Source organism: Lineus longissimus, chromosome 9 (genome assembly GCF_910592395.1).
Source record: "Lineus longissimus chromosome 9, tnLinLong1.2, whole genome shotgun sequence".
NCBI classification, from domain to species: domain Eukaryota; kingdom Metazoa; phylum Nemertea; class Pilidiophora; order Heteronemertea; family Lineidae; genus Lineus; species Lineus longissimus.
This window is the reverse complement of record NC_088316.1, coordinates 18,817,932-18,830,198: the sequence shown is the minus strand read 5'-3', so window position 1 is coordinate 18,830,198 and position 12,267 is coordinate 18,817,932. Positions and strand designations below refer to the sequence as shown.

The 12,267-nt window shown below is 42.2% G+C and overlaps 2 protein-coding genes across 2 annotated transcripts; one reads left to right on the top strand and one right to left on the bottom strand.

Moving 5' to 3' along the window:
• Positions 1 to 800: 800 nt before the first annotated feature.
• LOC135493757 (OCIA domain-containing protein 1-like) lies at positions 801 to 3,732 on the top strand. Its single transcript, XM_064781308.1, has 7 exons — positions 801 to 974; positions 1,252 to 1,336; positions 1,536 to 1,589; positions 1,946 to 2,153; positions 2,405 to 2,541; positions 2,861 to 3,097; positions 3,351 to 3,732. The coding sequence occupies exons 1-7, from the start codon at positions 879 to 881 to the stop codon at positions 3,389 to 3,391; spliced, it is 858 nt and encodes a 285-aa protein (XP_064637378.1). The 5' UTR covers positions 801 to 878; the 3' UTR covers positions 3,392 to 3,732.
• A 374-nt stretch (positions 3,733 to 4,106) lies between these two features.
• LOC135493749 (paired mesoderm homeobox protein 2B-like) lies at positions 4,107 to 12,027 on the bottom strand. Its single transcript, XM_064781292.1, has 4 exons — positions 11,723 to 12,027; positions 7,457 to 7,671; positions 5,622 to 5,784; positions 4,107 to 5,065 (listed from the first exon to the last, which is right to left on the bottom strand). Exons 1-4 carry the CDS (start codon positions 11,967 to 11,969, stop codon positions 4,875 to 4,877), a joined length of 816 nt encoding a protein of 271 aa, XP_064637362.1. The 5' UTR covers positions 11,970 to 12,027; the 3' UTR covers positions 4,107 to 4,874.
• Between the last annotated feature and the right edge of the window lie 240 nt (positions 12,028 to 12,267).

Sequence of the window (12,267 nt, the reverse complement as noted above, 5' to 3'; positions counted from 1 at the left end):
GCAGCCAAATAAAATCCCCATGAAAGCGTGATTCCTCTTAGACTTTTCTGTGATTTGGTTTATAGCTAAACAGTGATTACCCGCCCCCCCCCCTCCCCACTTCCATAGTCAAGGGGGCCGCAGGCGCGTTCCCGATTTTTCGGGAAAAGGGGGTTAATTTTCACTCTTGTTTCGGGGAAAAATCCCCGAAAAATCAATAAAATAGGGGTGTTATTACTGCTATTTTCCCTTCAAAAACTGAAAATAGGGGTATATTTTCTCATGTTTTCCTTCCCTGGGTCTTCTGAGGATCCTCAGCAGCAAGGAGATGATGTTCAGGAACACGTTATGCATTTCCATGAAGATCCTGATGGGGATGTGAACTTTGCTGCTCCAGAAGTGCAGAACCACCTTAGACATGTTGCTCAGGAAGCCCTTGATGATGATGAAGAGGAAACACAGCCTGCTATCACCAAGGTATCAAACACAATCCTCGGGGTAGGGATCCAAGACTCCCTTCAATTCGGGGGGTAAGATCAAATCCTTCCTTCAAATAGGGGGTCAATTTCCTCACAAAAGCCCGCAAATAGGGGGTACAAAAAAATGCTGTTTCCTTCCATTAGGGGGTGATTTTAAAACTTGGGAACAAGCCTATGTACCCCCTAAATAAGGGGAGTGGGGGGGGGGGGGGGCGGGAGTGATTACAACGTAATCATGCTTTATGTGGCCTAATACCATTATGCCCCGGTGGTGGCGCTGGGGCGGAATATGAACTTTTGGTGACGTAATCATAGCGAATGTCTCCCTTCGACATCCCTCGATGCTTTCAGGAAGATGTAACAAATCGCTCAAACTAATGCATGTAATGCTTTGCAATATTTTAACAAACTGAAACAATTATGGTGTCAGAAACTGGATCGCCGGACATTCCAGACCATCCGAATGATTTTCGTCCTCCAACCACCAGAGGAGGAGAGGCACATCCTAATCAACCGGTTAGTATGGCAAATGTATGATCATGTCGGATTTCCCGTCAATCAACCTCGCCTAGGCCTATATAGTATATTCTCATTCTCAGATTCTGATCTGATGACTGACATAGGCCTACTCGCATAGGCCTAGGACTAGGTGAATAGGTCTGTCATCATACATCATGATCATCATCTTGCTCATTATGATTAGGTCCTAAGCCCTGCCTGCAGGCCGCACACGGTTGCCATCCTAGCTATTCTATCAACTGAATCCAGGCACTCGAACTTTATTCTCTTTCAGAATTCGGTTGATGCCAAATTACAACTGACAAGAGAGGAGATCAGAGCACTGAAAGAATGCAATCAAGAGAGTTTCTGGTATCGATGTAAGTTCATGTCGTAATGGCGAGCCAAAGCATAAGACTAATGCCGAATCAGATTTCAGCAGTCCATTGCAAATTAGTACAAGCCATACGCCGGTCTGAATGAAAAAGCAATTTCGTAATCCACCCTTGGTGCAAGCCCAGATTGTCTGTGAATGTGTTGTCTTCCAATGAAACACTAGTGTTTCTGTCCTTATTTCAGGTGTACCATTGAGCATCGCTCTAGCAACTACCACTCATCTAGCTGTTCAAAGAGGTAATCTTGTGAGACTTTGACTGACTCTAACGGGGGTTTCAAAGGTGTGGGTTGCATGAAATTGACAGTTTTTCTTCTTTATTAGCTGTATTCTCCAGTTGCCTATGAATAAAAATAAACAACTGCATAACTTTTTCCCATGACCAGAGTAAAACTATTAAAACAGTAAACTTATCCCCCCCCCCCATGGCATTCTGGTGTGACTTTGTCCCTAGTAAAATATGATTTGGGAGATGATGAATATTATCTATTTTATTTCCACTGATTGTTGTAATCACTTGTGATATTGAGATTGAACTGCAGTACCTTCTTGGTGCTACAGGAGACCATTTTAAGTGATGCTTTATTGTCCACAGGTTTGTTGAAAGGCCATCCTACAAGAGGTGCTCTTGGGAAGAATTTGGCAGCAATCGGTCTAGGCTACGTTCTTGGAAAATGGTCTTATCAAAAAGTATGCCGGGAGAAGATACTGGCATTAGAGAACAGTCCGCTGGCAGATGCATTCCGTCGGCAGCAACATACCAAGCATGGAGGAAGCTTTACAGATGTTGTATCGGAGACTCTGTAAGTTAGAGAGTGTTGCTGGTGATCAAAGTGAATGATGTCTTTGAAACTGTACTGGTTAGGTCAAAGCTTGACTTTGATCCCTAGAATATACGTGCATGACAGTGATGGAATGAGCCAGCACAAATGGTTCTTGACTGGATGTGGGCCAAGTTCGGCAACTTTTTATAGAGAAGAATGTAGAGGCCGTCTAACCAGTAATCAGTTTAGAAGCTCATGAATTGTTTTATCAATATAATCTTTCACTTCAGATCATTTCCTAACACGGATGGTCAGACTGCCTCTTACCCAAGTAATAGTACAGATGACTATCAGAACAATGAAATCAACACCGACAGCAATGCTAGATATATTGGTTTAGATGACAGCAAGCGGCCAAATTTGGACAGTAAGTATTCATGGCGCTTAGTTCAAAACATCCTGACAATATCGGGCCATTTCGCTCGATACATACTTTTAATACTCTTGTAGGGCCTGTTTGCAAGAGGATGAGTTCATATCTGATGTGGAGAAAAGGAAGAAAAAGTGGGAAAAGTCACTTGTATACTATTATCATTCATCTCCAGCACTAGCAATCTTGGGCAGAATGACAGGAGTTGAGTGCAGAGTCCAATTTCATTCAAGATATCCAGAAAGATCTGCCTCCTTGTTAAGTTTCTATGGCCTGCACATTAGGTAATGCTAAAACATTAATTCTGTTTTGTTAGCTGATGCAGGCGATTCGCCTCTAAGATATCCAGGAAGAGATAAACAGTCGACATATACATCATATGAGGAACTCCGCAAGAAAAATAGGGACGATTATGTTGTCAAAAATACTACTCCGAGCACTCGATTGCCCCAGTCAAACCACCAGCCTGTGATGCCTCACCGTCCTGATGTCAATCAACAGCCAGCACCTCCCAGGGTGTATACACCTCAAGACTCGCCATCAAAACCTAAGCGTGAGTATCAGGAACAATAGTAGGGTTTCCACGAGAATTTTGGAAAGGCAGTGCAGAAATGGCACAGGGGCTACATGTACATGTAAGCACTGTAGTCAGCAATTATACCATGGGGCGGCACCATCCGTTTTGGTCAACAGTGAATTAACACTAGTAAATCCTTCCTGGAGTTTTGCAGTTTATGTGCAAATCCCTATATCTGAGATTTGAATGAAATCGCCCACATTTTGTAATACAATCATTTTCTTTACAGATACTAAAAGAAATCAATATGGAGATGTATGGGATGAGTAGTAACTGGACGTGCCTTAAATATGGACTTATAATTTAGTTTAGTGATTTGACATAACAGCTCTTTAAAAAGTGTATATATTTCACAGAGAATTGAATGGATAGACACAATGGCCTTGGTGGAAAATTCTCAACAGATGGAGTTAACCTCATGTGTGTTGCATTCAAGTTGACCAGCAACTTTCCTTAGCTGTGCTTGCCCTTTAAGAATCCAATACAAGTAGAAGTGAGCTAATTTTCAAGGTGGATCCGGGGCCTTGGCCAAATCATTTGAATTCAATATATTCGCTCTGTCTCTGTTCAGAGAGAGATACAAGACATATAATAAATGACTATTAGTGAGATACACTGTTTCTTATTTTCTTTCTACAAAATCAAGTGCAGGATAGAAGGTCCACAAGGACATCCATTCATGCGACTTGACTCCACTTTGAATCCCCTGTCAATATCCCGGGCGCCGGGCCAAATGTCCAATTTACAATCACCCGCTGAAATCGCCACATAGTCAGTCGGTCAAGTGAGATAGGCTTGGCAACGGTGATCACCATTGACGACGCTTGGAGAATGCTGTAGAGTCAGTTCCTTTATCACCCTGAAGATGGCGTTCGTGTTGCTTTAACGTTGAAGCCTTCAGACAGCTAAAGCGGCTGGAGGGGAATCAATAAATACATTTCGTGTTATTATATATTATATATTATCATCTATATACATACACTAATAGATGTCTTGCGCACAAAAATAGTTCCGGAAATGTTCTAATACTTTTTGCGCTTAGAGAGACCGATTACGAAAGAATACAACATTTCAATTACAATAATGTAGTGAAAATACTGCTACAAACATAAACAATTGAATCTCGTTCGCACCTCTCGGCAGAATACGCCACTAGCAGGGCCTGCGCATGCGGTAAGGTTAATACCCACACATGCCCACTACATTGACTCCGATTCAATCAACCCGGTTCGATTACCAGTCCTGTCACGTGGTGCTGGGGTACGTGCGAACTGAGAGTAACAAAGATGCGAAACATATTTCTGTTTATATCAATCAAAAGAATGATATCACAAATATCTTTTCATTCACGCTTTGCTCACGGCGCGAAATTATGAGAACTTGCAAGTGGCTGCCACAAGGCTGTGGTTGACAAACTCCGCGCAAACGAGCGATTTAATTCGCAGCAACCTGCTGTACGCGAGAAAAGCCGAGACGGTATCCTGGGTTGGGTAATGACTCGAACCTGCGATGACCACCACAAACGTGCTGTTACCGGTTTTACCCGCAGACGAGAGACTAATTGTCGCATAGAGCAGAGATTTAAAACGCAGGTAGCACCGACTTAAATCGCTCGTTTGCGGTGCACTAAAAGTAATCATCCTAAACCACTGGACCCTGGCCATGTAGAAATTACGGTAATGCCTCTGACTCGGGCCTGGCTAATATAAATCACTATCCAGCTAGGTTTACGAAAGTCCTGAATTGCATTGTCCTAAAATATGGATGCGGTGATATTTTTGTTGTCGGTGTTGCCGTTGAAATCTGTCGTAGTTCCTGATAGAACTCCCGAGTATGGGCCAGGTAGGGAGGGCTGGTTGGGGAGAGAGGTCGGCACGCCCGGAGTATTTTTATGAGGTTGTGCATTCCACTGTTGCTTATTATCTGGTGTCGAAAGTTTTGCATCTGAAAGTAGAGAAAGTAAGAGTCTTTTCACAGTTGATGAATTAAATCTGATATATTATGTGATAACTGAGATCACTGTTTTGATATCGTATTAACAATCCACATTTTCAAACATCTGGCGCTCATGGCAGGAGTTGAACTATACTTCCGAGGAGGCCCGAATTTCAGGAGAAATGTTCTGCATTGTGTAAAGTGGGAGTTTCAGCTCCGCACTCGCCTGGTAAACTTGGAGATGACCGAATAGTCATTCATTACCCACTCCGTCAATCGCATCGAATAGTTCACAACTTGATATGTATTACATAATTTTCGTATTTAGGAAAAGTTGTTCTACGTCATCGTCCTCGTCAGTCTCGGACAACCGAGACGACACCTGCACCCTGCCAGGAGCACATGCGATAAAACTCGCTTGTCTGCAGTGTGCCTTATAAAGACGGAAACCCGATTAGGTTGATGTTCTTCTGTCAAGAATTTGAAGTATATGAGTCGACATGCTTTAGTTTGTATCTACACTTACACCGTTAGGAATATCACAAGGCATACAAAGCACACTCACTGTTGTCTTGTTTCGTTTCCTTGCTTGACGTCATTTCCTGTTTGCCATTACTTCCGGTTTGACCTTGTTGCTGACAATTCTGTGAGTTTGACGTTGTCGTCTGTTGTTGATTTTTTGCCCGTTCCATCTTCCGGAATTTCGCTCGTCGGTTTTGGAACCAGACCTGAAATGTGATCAAGAAAAAAGACCAAATGACAATTATCACTTGAAATCTTTACCCTGTTCTCATTACTTATTCATCACCCCTCGTAATGTATCTTGTTTCAGGATTAACAGCCATCTTATACTAACGCGGGGATTAACCCCAGGAAAGTGATCAAACCTCAGAACCCCGCCCACCCATTTACGGTCCTCCGAGCACCGATATCAAGCCAGGCCGTAAAGTGATCAAGAATGGTCTCTAAATTAAACAATCCCCGTTGGGACCCAGTGAACACAAATCACTCATCACAGACTGATCACGAGCTATCTTTTTGCTATCCGCACATGTTTCCAAGACAATGGCTGTGATCTTCTGTCCACTGACATGACTAATCATTGATATATCAAGTCATCTTCGTCTGTTTCTCCCGAGTGCAAATTGCTTGCTTTAATCAGAACAGTTTCTCGGCTGATTTGATTAAACGTTGATTAATTTCCAGCGCCGCGTTCAGCCCACCTGCTCTGGTTTTTGCATCAGCAGCCCGCGGCCGACGGTCATGACGGGAACCTCATCCTCGAAAGACACCAACAAACTGACGCATCTACATTTTCTATCCTTAGCTACGAGCTCAGGACAAATTGTGGACGAGCTTGCATTAGACGCACAGAAATAATGATATTAAAAGATGTTTATACATTGGCGGGAGGAATTTTATCGAGCGTCGGGATGTTAGATTTGTCAGGATAGCCGACGGGCCATGATGGTCGTCACCGAGCAAAAACCAATCAATGAATAGCGTCTGGGACCAGATTCGAAAGTATCATACAGGTTTACAGGTTCCAAAATGCGGTATAAAGACGGTTTACAGTGTCAACATGGATTTTGAGTTTAGGTCCACGATAAAATAAAATTGAGTTGACGTTGCGATCGCGGACATGAGCCCCCCCCCCCCCACAACAAGCAGCAATCATGAGATTACTCGCTTGTGCGCACCTCCAGTATGCTATCCAAGCGGAATCCTTTGCGACCACATACCAATCACCCTGACAATTCATCTTCCAATGATGAATATTTCATCCGTTACTTTTATCGTTTCCACATTAGGCTCCGCAAAATTGAGTCCTAATATCACACTTGCGAATCGACGCACAGTCATTTTTCTGCCGCGGTTGCCGCTAATTAAATTAGTAACTCCTCGGAGTCGCCCAGCCGACTAATGCGCCAATCGGGTTCTAGCGGCTCTGGGCCGCTTGAAAGCTCGGTCTTCGTCACAAGGACGCCTGATTGGTTTTATATGGGACTCCATCAAGATCTAAGGCGTACCATTAAACAATTGGAATCCTGGTGATAATTCAACACTTTGCCTCTCATCAACCCGAAAGCCTGAGATCTCGATTTCGCGCCGTAATGAAACCGTCGCGGCGAGGGGAGCGTTACGCACCGCGCAGACGAGCGATTTCTAAAATGGAAACTGCCTTCAATTATAATCGCTCCTGTATATAGCTTATGTGTGACAACGAAAGGGACGCTCAAGTCGTCTGCGGGTGAAACCGGTAATCACTGGGTTTGATATATGAACACAGAAAAAGTTCGCGTGTATGATATTTTCGCGATTTTTGCGAGTAAGTCATGCTCGCGAAAATAGTCTGCGCAAACTTTTCTGTTGAGAACTCTGATTATGCTAATTACTTACTTGTACTCGTGCTTCCGTCAGGTCTATTTTCATTGCTATTTCTTCTCGCGTATAAATATCTGGGTAATGTGTCTCGGCGAATGCCTTTTCTAATTCTTTTAGCTGCGCACTTGTGAACGTCGTTCGGATTCGTCTTTGCTTTCGTTTCTCAGGACTTATTGATGCATCATGTGTGTGCGAGTACATTTTATATGGCAAACCAGAAAACACCCGATCTGAAAGAAAAGAACAGAAATAAAATATTGGGTGAGGTCAAAATGTCCGAGTCAAGAAATGTTTTCATTGACTAAGTCAGGAATGAAAACTAAAAGTTTGAAAATAACAAACAGTTAAGAACCGCCACCTAGATTTCGAGTAAGATACATAAGCCAAAAGGAAAGATAGAGGATAACGTGAACTGATAAAATGCTACTGCAGTTCGTCGGCCCCGCTCTCTACAAGAGGCAGCAGTCTACGTGCTATTGCGGCCTGTCGGCCCGGAAGAGTGGAGCACGGCCGGGAGTCGAATACAGCCGGTATGGCGCGTGCCGTTCGCGCGATTCTCGCGAGAATGCCAGCGGAGGTCGCCCGTCTGTTACGCAGATTTGTATAACGTTTCTTCTCGACAGATGCGAGACATTCGTCCCTGGCCCAAAGTTGCGAAAATGCAATGAATAAATTTCGAGAGATGAGAACAGTTTTTCATGGCCGAAAATCATAAAAGTGTATTTAGCACAACCGGTGTTATTACTATCGCCGTCAATGGAAGACGGTGTTCTGACAGTATGCACAACCGGAACATTAGATGAGGCTAGCTGTGCCGCCACGGACTAAGACAATCTTATATGGTGCCTATAGGTTTCGGGTCTCCGTAGGCCCATAGCATCAATATCATGTGCGATATTTAATAATTCGGCTCGACCTGTCCGTATTCTGCATCCTAAACGTCAGGTGAACACTCAGCACTAACGACGTGCGATACGACTGACTCTGGTTTTTCGTGCATAGTATTCTGCAAATCTGTTAAAAACGACAAGACCAAAGCACAATCGCAGACTTGATTCTAATAGCACCTGCCAATAGCCAACAGGCAGATTCAAAACAGAAACTCTCATTCTCTGATCAAATGCTCTCTTACTCCTGCTCGTAAACTTAACCATAGGACAGATGGCAGAACCCCTTGCAACTACTGGAACCAAGCTTGTCCATTCCCGTAGTGGGCTATTCAGTTTACGCCCGTCGGCTGAGGTACTGCGAAAGCGTGCGTCGTGCCCATGCAGATTCCTGCAGCCCACTGCGCCAGTTGAACCGCGTATTTCAGACGCGTGGCTCCCCCGGAAATTGATATCATAATAAGTGGCTGTGATTGTAACAGACTCTTAATTGTCTTATTGGCTCTGGTGCTAAAGAGGTAGAAACATGGCAGGAGAGGTTAAATGGCTCCTTAGGAGGTGTACTAAGAGAACGATTATACATTTAGTTTCAAGAAAGTGATTAAGACGTTATTAGGAATAATTCATAAAATATAGTAATTTTGGTAAAATAAGGGTTTAATACAATGACATCTTGACGCGTTTTCAGCTTTATCAAAGAAAGTTTAATTAATGAAGGATTATTAATACCGTTAATGCGTTATTAACGAATGAACATGGTTAATGAAGTATTCTTAGACTCGACTTCTGTCCAAAATGAGAAATTTGTAAATTTATTAAGGGGTTAGTTATATGGTCATGGCCAAATTCTGGCGGGGGTGCCGTATCAAACGAAAGTGGGTCTTTTGAATTGTGGATGGCCCTAGCAGGCTTGACGGAGTGGTCTCACAGTTAGGATTATTAATGCACCTCTGCAAATTTCGTAGCCTTAAATATGAACTGCCCGAGACTTCGGAACTGAGCGTGATTGCTACTAGACAAATTGATCATTGGTTGCGAAAATGTAGTATGTTCAGTGGTAAATTACCGGTCTTATATTGTTTTTGAGATGTTATTGACGAACTGGAAATGAGTGATGACCAACCTAACAACATCACGTCTTTTACCTCTTATCTCACAGTTGAAATTTAGGCCTGGCCAAATACAGTCTATTGTCTTTAAACAAAGCTCGCTGGCACCGAGGCCTGAATTCCCATTGTTCTGCTATCTCATGAAAGGGTTTTCAGCGCAAATCTTGATAACACCGACCAGCACGAAACAGCTTCATGGGGGTCGATGAGGCCTAAACCGCCAACGGCAAATAAACGTACCGGTAATGAAAAACGTTACAGTGATTAACCTCTTGCGTCTCTCTATTTCGAATATATAAGTGTACATGATTTGAACTTTCACTGATATTTAATTCATAAACTAATAGTTTGAAGATAAAGCAACCAAATCAAATTACAACCCTCTCACGAGAAGATAGATTTGCGTAAATATTTCAATTTAATTCCATTGGGTTATTCAAATTTATTTAGCTGTACACATAACTGTTGTACATGAGTCGAGTAAAATCATAGCTTTAAATAATGTCTTATCGCTAACAACAAAAACGTCCAGTTTGCCTAAGCGATTGTGCTTTAGCCCGATCGCGTTATCTCCCATTACAAGGACTGGAAAACGGTCGATGTAGCGGTAAAACAGTATTTTTTTCGGGATATTTTGAATTATGTACGAGCTCGATTCAAGTTGTTGGACATTGCACACAAGAAATTTCCATTAGCGTTTTGACTTGCAGTTTTATTTTCGATATGAAACGAACAGTTTCACGGATAATTCTACAGTAAGGAAGCGCATTCAACAAACATGAATATATACAAAATGCTGCAACTTTGAATGGTTTGATTCTTAGTTATTGTATCATGCGATAATACTGTGAAATCTTTTCTATCCAAATTAAGGATTCGCACATCAAACGGTTTAAAAGTTTTACGGCCAATACATGCACGACACTTTTCCGGGAAGTGAAAACCCCGCGAATTTGGTTTTTGAGATTCTGAAAAAAAGGATTTTTTCATTTTGCTGATAATTCTCAAAGGAGTGCATGTTTATAGTGTTGGCCGAAAAACACTCAAAGATTTTCAGAAACTTTTATTTCGAGTCCACGCGCAACAACAGTCACGTAAATTATTACAGAGAATTACAGAGAAAAAAAACGAGAGTTTCATGGAATGATACGAAATAAATATGCTAACGCCACTTAACGAGGGTGGATCTGTTTGATATGAGAGTGAAAAAAGCTTCCTTTTGTATGAAGGGTGAATATCACAAATTTGTCCGACGAAATTTGGAAGTCGAATATGGCGGGAAAATCATTGCAAATAAAAGATTTCAGCTTACAAAATTGACATTTTTAAAGTATGTACGATGGTAAGGAATGCATATTGATGATACAGTTGTATATATTGATGATAAAAATTAGAAATAATTTCGTTAAGAAATATTGATATGCATGCATTAAGAGATTCTGGTATAAAATAAAACTAACCGATGCAAGGCGCGACACGTTCGAAAAGCTTGTTACAGCCGAACGAATTCTAGGGCCTTAATTCGTTGCCATTGCAGAAAATAATGATTTCATGAAGAAGAAAAAAACACGTTAGAAGATGCAAGAAATGGCATAGAATGATAGTCTTAAACGCCTTAACACAATACACGCTGCCTGAGCTATAACATTTTCTGAGACCAGCCCAACAAGTGTTGCCCAGTGTTTGTCCGCAGCAAGCAATAAAGCGCTTCATAGAGAAATCATCCCTACTCCCATGCCTACAAATTAGCTAGCAAACCCAAATTAGTGTTGCCCATCAGCCTGAAATCAACCCTGTACACAACGGTAATTTTATAGACAGAGTAAAAATTAATATATCTGTGACCTCTTATTTTGTTATCTCCTTTCGGTGGGGTTTATTAAATTTTATCTATTCAATTTGCAAGCTATGGGGAACGCGTAAACCCTATTACGCGGTGCGCTGAGCTGACGGCCTGAGTTAACATTATTGCAACTCCCTTATATCCCCGTTATTCTTTGTTTGTAAAGACTGTAAATTCGCTGATATATTTATCTCCCGAATCCTAAAAATGTCGTCTCACTGTTTTATAAATTTTTATATCTAAATAAATAGATTCTTCAGGCTGCCGGTGAAAATTATGCAAAATTTTTCGCTTTAAATTAAATAATTCAATTTCGCTCAGTAATAGCATTTGAGTCGCTCCCACTAACAAAGTTAAAGAACAGTAAAACAATTTTCGTTTGTCTAAATCTTATTTCGGCGACGTAGGCAGTCTTATATACCAGAAAATTTGGTTTACCCACCAGAAGGGAAGACTGTCGGCTGGTGATGGTCTCGGGGTCTCGGCATCATACTACAGCTGGCCGAACTGATGGAGGGGTTGGCGAACCCCCTCACCGTGTTGTACCGGTATGTCTGGGTGACCTGTCCACATGGTCCAAGTTCGGGGTAGGTGCAAGGGATGCTGCAATTTGGTAGGCCCGTTTCCATTCCAGTCAGGGAGCAACTCGTTGGGTCGAAACCTCCTTGGTTTAAATAGGAATAATCCATTTTACGAAAATAGTGTCGATTCTCGGATAACACAACACGATCCTCGTCGGAGATCAGTTTTCGGAGACTGTGGTCTAAGTTTTATTTCATACTTTCAAAACGGGGAAATTTTCTATGATTTCGCATCTCCCAGAAGTATTCCGGGTTCATCCAATTAGAATCAACTTAAGATTCGACCCTGTCAGTTACTGGAGGTTTCAAGAACCCCAGGTTATCGCAGACGACTGTCTCATGGATTATTCAGAGGCGTTGCCACAAGCAGGTGGTGGTGTGCTTGAAACTGTCGCTTCGGCGCATA

Bases quoted from the DNA above. Each gene is read 5' to 3' on its own strand.
- LOC135493749 (XM_064781292.1), bottom strand. From the start codon at position 11,969: ATGGATTATTCCTATTTAAACCAAGGAGGTTTCGACCCAACGAGTTGC. The intron at 7,672-11,722 runs GTGGGTAAACCA...CTTTTCTTTCAG, and splicing joins GCCGACAGTCTTCCCTTCTG to ATCGGGTGTTTTCTGGTTTG. The intron at 5,785-7,456 runs GTAAGTAATTAG...ATCACATTTCAG, and splicing joins TGACGGAAGCACGAGTACAA to GTCTGGTTCCAAAACCGACG.
- LOC135493757 (XM_064781308.1), top strand. From the start codon at position 879: ATGGTGTCAGAAACTGGATCGCCGGACATTCCAGACCATCCGAATGAT. The intron at 2,154-2,404 runs GTAAGTTAGAGA...CTTTCACTTCAG, and splicing joins GATGTTGTATCGGAGACTCT to ATCATTTCCTAACACGGATG. The intron at 2,542-2,860 runs GTAAGTATTCAT...CTGTTTTGTTAG, and splicing joins CAAGCGGCCAAATTTGGACA to CTGATGCAGGCGATTCGCCT.